The sequence below is a fragment of the Nestor notabilis genome, unplaced genomic scaffold (assembly GCF_000696875.1).
Source record: "Nestor notabilis isolate BGI_N333 unplaced genomic scaffold, ASM69687v1 scaffold22607, whole genome shotgun sequence".
NCBI classification, from domain to species: domain Eukaryota; kingdom Metazoa; phylum Chordata; class Aves; order Psittaciformes; family Psittacidae; genus Nestor; species Nestor notabilis.
In genome coordinates, this window is record NW_009937236.1 from 1 (window position 1) to 6543 (window position 6543).

A 6543-nucleotide genomic window follows, 5' to 3' on the forward strand; every position below is an offset into this window, starting at 1 on the left:
TAAGTATATGCCTGACACTTACAAAACATACTGCTCTTTTGTCTTTACCTGGTCTTCCTGAAAAAGCCATTCCCTCTCTGTTAACACTTGAAACCAATTCATGTAGTGATCACAGTGGCTGATTATTCAATTCAGTTGATGTTTAATGCCAAGTTTCTGTTACCATGTCAGACAATGAATAATTTGCCACTAACCTTAAGAAGGATGGTGAGAAAAAGGCTTTATAAGATTGTATATTTGTCTTGTTTATATTGGATTTCTAAGTGATAGGGTACCAAAAAAGCTGAAAGTATACACATATGCAACTTCATGTCTATATTTCCCGTTAGAGAAAAAGGTTTTGCAAGTGTTGCACCATGTCTTTTGAACCACTGAGGTGTGCATATAACCATTTACTCCTCAGTTCTTAAGACATCATGCTTTTTATAATCAGAAATGCCAGCTCCAGAAACTGAAACATAAACATAATTCTGAAGCTTCTACAGAATTACTGAATAGGAACATAGTAAAAATTTACATTTTCATCTAAAAGATGAAAAAGCTTCTGTCAATGACACATGGGAAAAATAAAGTTCTTCCTTTTAAACAGAAATCCTAATACCTATAAACCATGCCAGAAGCCAAACATTTTTGTCAAATATTTGACTGCAAAGACTAAGGACTGCACTTGTAAAACCTAAATCTACCGTAAAATGAATATCTGTGGCATTTTAATTTTTCAAACTACTGATAACCACATTATAAGTCAGTGCATATAATCCAGTTCTTGACCTGTATCTGACATAGTTGATGAAAATACAAACTGTTGTATGGCTTGACTTCTGAGATCCGAGTTGAAATCCCCAGAATATCCTCAACGCAAAATAAGTCAGGCTTTTGCCAATATCAAGGCATTCCTAGCCTAAAAGATATACAAATAGGTCAAACCAAGAACCCAGAGAAATGTGTAAGTTCAAGTCCACATTGAAAATTTCAGCAGAATTAAGTTCTTTGTTGGTTAGGCATACTGATCCAAGGAGAAAAGGCACACAGAAAATCCCTTACTATGTTTTGTACTTTTATGCTTCTATATGAATAATGCTAAATGGGATAGCCAAATGCTATTTACCAATTAAAAAACTTGTGCTCTTTAGACCAAACTTTTTTTTGCTTTCAAGTGTCCTAAAAATACTAAGTTGCTGATGCAGAACCCCTGTTTACCTGGGGTCTCTGCCCTCAGCTTAAAAAATCTGATATACTCTTTCACAATTAACTTCAACAGACACTGAAAATGACTGAAGATTGACCAACATACAAGGTATTTATGTTCATAAAACTTCAGTTCTATCATAAAAAAAGCAGAGTTTGTTGCACTGAAAAGGACTGAATAATTATCAGAATACAGGCCTGTAATTCTTTTTCCATGGTGGGGATACAGCTATTAAAGAGTTAACTTCCTTTACCACACAGACTAGGAATAAATATAATGTATGATGCACACTAAAACAGTGTGAGATGAAGAAATACTTTCTTTACGCTAGCTGCATTTGTCTTTGAAAAAACGAGTAATCATGTTTTTCATTCATTAATATAGTACGTGTTGTATACGTAGTGAAAAAAGAAAGCAAGAGAAGAAGTGCCAAAAATGTCAAACACAAAGAAAATGAAACATGAAAGAACAGTGAGGTAAGTTAGTTGAGAATTTACCAGTGTAAAATTCTCACCTTGTCATTAAGCCTGGAGAAGTCAGTGTACCGTCTGAAAACCACCCAACTTTCATCTGGACTTCTTTTTACCAGTATTTTGTATACCTATGTGTAAAAACAGGAATATCAGAAAAAAGCACAGGACTTCACACTGCATTGGCTGGAAGGCTGAAGTTATTCTCTTTTGCTTAATGAAATAAAACTTGTGGAAAAAAAATTAATTTTCAGAATTTAAGGAAGGAATTTCTATAATTCCTAAATAAAATGTAGCTATTTTCTGTCTATAAAAAGGGCATGTTAAATTTAACCCAGATTTCTTCCCCAGGAAAAAAACCAAACCGAAGTCTCAGCTATCAAAGCGGTAAGTGAGGTATGTTTTAGTGATCTACTTTAACCTTTGTTCTCTCATTAATTCTTGAGGCCAGTTTGTTTTCAAGATGACTGTAATAATCAGGTACTGTGTGTTGTATTGTTTTACAATGTCTTATCTGACCTGCTTCACAAGAAAAAGCGCTGCAGGATAAAAATAACATCCTCCTTTTGTTCCATTTATCTTGAACATAAGGTTTTGTCTTTCCAAGCAAAATATAACCATTTCCCTAGATAACTGCATCAGAATGATTATATTAACATTGTAGAACTGAAGTAATGTCATTTGAATCAGATTTAGCCAGACAACAGCACAGCAGTACCATTCTCCTATTTAAAAGCAAATGGATGGGGACAAATACTCAACTGCCTGAACACAATGAATCTAACAACACAATTTCAACTAGAAAACATTAAACTGTGAAAGGTGCTCATGTCACAACCTTAATTTCTCCAATGTAAATACTCAAATGCCTGAACACAATGAATCTAACAACACACAATTTCAACTAGAAAACATTAAACTGTGAAAGGTGCTCATGTCACAACCTTGATTTCTCCAATGTAAGGAAAAAGACTGCTCTGCTACTGGGTTAGTCCTCCCAGTCTAGGTGTTCTCTAGTTAAATTTTTCCCTTCTTTCCCTCTCCCCCTGCCAATATGAGTAAAAATGTCTCCAAAATACGAGGAAGAAAAAGGTATTTTTTGAATCATAATAATAAACAATCCCTTATAGGCATTTAACCAAATTCTATTGAAAACATTTCTTAATCTGTTACATAGTAAAATCTTCCCCAGTATTTCATGTTTTCACAGCAGGTTGTCTTAGCTGATAAATGTACTTTTCTTGTTGCAGTCCCAGCATGTGATAAACCCAGTGCTAGCCAACCTCTGTACGTGTGAGACTGTTTTTAGCATTTTCGCATTCTATAATATATTAAGTTGCAAAGTTACACAAGCTACAGATAACTACAATGCAAATTAAAAGCAGTTTTTCAGCGAGTACTTATCTACTTTTTAAACACAGTATTCCACTTCAAAGCAACATCATCTGTGGAAGTGATGCACTGCAACAGAGGCAATATTTAAGTCATTAACTAAAAGCTATTAGCTTTTAAAATTCAAGCTGCAAGACATGCCTGTGAAACCAGCATTAAAATGTAATTCTTCTCTCTTGCATTTTCTGTATATTTATCCAAATGTTTTAGCTTTCTTGTCATACCATACATATAAACAGTTTCATTTTCTGAAAACTTCATAAAGCAGACTGCTATATAAAACTGTGAAAACTTTGCTAGTACAAAGTGAAACACAGAACAAAAAGCTGTGGAACATGCTTGCAGATTTACATGTTAATTGGTATTCTATTCTACTGTTTTATTCTACTAAAAGTTCTGCAAAAGCATTGCTTACAAATGCACACAAAAACCCATATCCATTAAGTCTGACCCTTACTTTGAATGGTTTCCAAGCAAATATTAGATAAAGTCTTTACAAATTATGGTCAACTTAACTGCAACAAAGAACGCAATCAGCTTGTGATTACTGCCCCAAACCCCAACATGGTTTTCTTGTCAAAGTCAAAAAAAGTTCTGCTTTGTTTGATATTTTTTGGTTTAGGTTTTTTTTTTTTTTTAGATTTTTAATTAATAAACAAGAAAAACTGCACTATTACAAAACCAACTGTCAGTTTCTTCACAAAAGATCTTGGGGAAAAAAAACCCCAACAAATTAAAACAAATTCATATAATTCCAGTCAACCCTGAATTGCCTTATTCCAGAAACATAAGACATTCAATGAAAATATGCCAATAGTTGGTAACAATCTCTGGCTGATTCAGCATCTCATTATAATTTCTAGTTGGCTAAAAACCCCCAGACCAAAAGGGCTAATTGAACATTCCAGCACTGCTCACTCAGAAACCAATTGCTTCCAGAGACTTTTTCAAGCCTAGGTTTTCTCTCTCATAATCTTCAGCAGCCATGTACTCCAACATGCATTAACATTTAACTCTTGAAGTTGGTTCCTGACCCAGCTTAACTCATTCAGTTCGTATTTTCAGAACTATGAGATGCTAACAAATTGAAAAAAAAACCCAAAACTTCAGCAGTTGAGTCTCCTCTCTTTTACAGGTGATGTCAATTTAGTTTCCATTGTCTCATTTTCCACTGCAGAAGCAAACAAAATTTCCAGCAATTAAAATTGCTAATTTAAATGCACAATAGCAAGCTTATTTTCAACATGCAGCTGAAAACAGTTAATTATGTGCTTTGAGGAACAAGCCCAGAAGTGATTTCAGAAAGGACAAAAATGTATCTAAGCATTTTAATGATGAAGAATGTTTCATTTGTACCGCAACTTGGCCTTCTACACAAAGTAAGGAGTCCAAGTTGTCATTTTAACTACAGTTGAATAACATCTTACATGTACATTGAAATATGCCTGCTCATATTTTCAGACTAACCCTTGTCAATATAACAATACTAATCATGCTACCATGAATATGTTAGAAATGGAAAAACTTAGAAGACAAACCATTATTCTCAAATGATTAAAAAGCAGCATTAATTATTTGCAAAAAGAACTTGATTTTATTAGTATTTCAACTGTCCTAAGGGCGTTAGATTCCACACTCTTCTAATCTAAAAGAAAACAGGAGGAAAAAAGTTTGTCTGCTATTTCCTCCTCCTCACCTACTTGTCATTAATGTTGCTCTCCTGAAGTAACATAATTGATAAATAATAAGTAACAACTTCCATCAGTCCCACACACATTGCTGAATTAACTCAAAATGTTTCAACCCCATCCACAAAACCAAATGTGTTAATATATTTATGGCATGTAAAACATATTGAACTGCCAACTGTAGTACATTTTGATAAATAAAAAAAAAAAATCAATACAAATCAGTTAAGCTAACTGTAGTACATTTTGATAAATTAAAAAAAAAAAAAAATCAATACAAATCAGTTAAGCTGGTGTTCTGTCATGAGATACTGCATATGTGACATCTCACTAATGTTTCCAGAACAATTTTCCCTTATCATAAACTAAACCTAGCAATGCAAGAAAGCTGAAACCTATGTGTTTACACTTTAATGCAAAATATTCTATGTTACTAATAACTGTAAAAGGCAAATACCAGGGTGTCTTATCACCCATTTTAAATAAAAGACTACATTTTAAGATGTTTAACCATCCAGAATTTCTACAAGTCCAGTCTCACAGGGAATTGTAAACTTTGCAAAGAATTCCTGACTATTCCAGCAAAAATTTGAAGTAGAATAAATTCCTTCTATTCCACATAAACAATTACAGGAAAGACTGCTTACAAGTCTCAATTTTCCCACCTGTATAACAGGAATGATATTTTCCTATGTGACAGCAACACTTAGAAGCTAAACTGGTATTTGTAAAGTACCTGAACTGTGGGATTAATTATTGAAAGAAAATGCAAAGTATATTCAATTGTTACCTCGTCATTACCTGATGAACTATCCCCAAAACTTACAGTGAATTTTGCCCTTTCCTCCATCACCTCATAACCCAGTATAGTAGGCGTGGACGGTCGATCTTCCCAGCTCCTGGAATCTGTATTCTGCTCTATTTCTTCTGAAGGCTGGGTACAGTATTCTATGGATGTGTCCATACCTGTAAATTTAGTCCTAACAAGTGGACTACTACATGCAGATGATGTAGAACCAATCTGGTCAGGCACACTCATCTTTTTAAAACTACCAATTGTTGAGTCCTCCAACTGTCCTTTTGAGGAGCTGGAACTTGTCGAGATGCTCCCAAAAGAAGAACTTCTTTGGTTTCTGTTTGTAAAGCTGGATGAGGAACTTCCAATAGGAATAGGAACAGGAACATATGGTGTTGCCATCCTTCATGAAAAAAGATTCAGTTTTTGGCCCAGGAGTTTAAGGTTCATTCACTGTATAAGCCATGTTTTCTCCTCTTTTCAAGAACAGTACCTGCAGCGAAGGACAGAAAATATTGCTGTAATTTTTACGTGAAAGCAACACTAAGATACTGCTTTGGAAGATTCTGTATCAGCACTGAGATGGTACAGATGCTTAAACATTTTCACAAGGAATTTGGCTTTGTATAAAATGCTGCTTTTAAACTGTATTTCTACAGTTTAGTGGACAGCTTTACAATTCTCTGACTTTCACAGCTATTAGAATTAAAATCAATGTTAAAGTAAGATTATAAAAGATAAAAATGGTCTTGTCCTTTATGATTTTAAATGCTGTTTTGTTGCATTGAAAAAGTCAGCAATTTTGAGGCACTTAAGAAGTTGGTGTAGTTTTAGGCGACTGTTTAGTACAAACAGTACAAAAGCTTTTCGCAGAATTGCTTCTGTAAGACATTTGGAGCAGACTACACAAACCAAACATGCATGCAACAATACACAGGACACGAATCAAAAGACAACACAGTAAACAACTTAGGTGAGAAACATATTTGCATATATTACATATTCACT

At 34.1% G+C, this 6543-nt stretch overlaps 1 protein-coding gene across 1 annotated transcript; it reads right to left on the reverse strand.

Annotated features, from left to right (window-relative positions):
• Positions 1-1703: 1703 nt before the first annotated feature.
• Positions 1704-6032, reverse strand: SNX16 (sorting nexin 16; the record flags this gene model as incomplete). The annotated part of the gene is made up of 2 exons (XM_010018736.1): positions 5566-6032; positions 1704-1790 (listed from the first exon to the last, which is right to left on the reverse strand). Coding segments are annotated over exons 1-2 (459 nt in total), but the record flags the coding sequence as incomplete, so codon positions are not given.
• Positions 6033-6543: the final 511 nt, after the last annotated feature.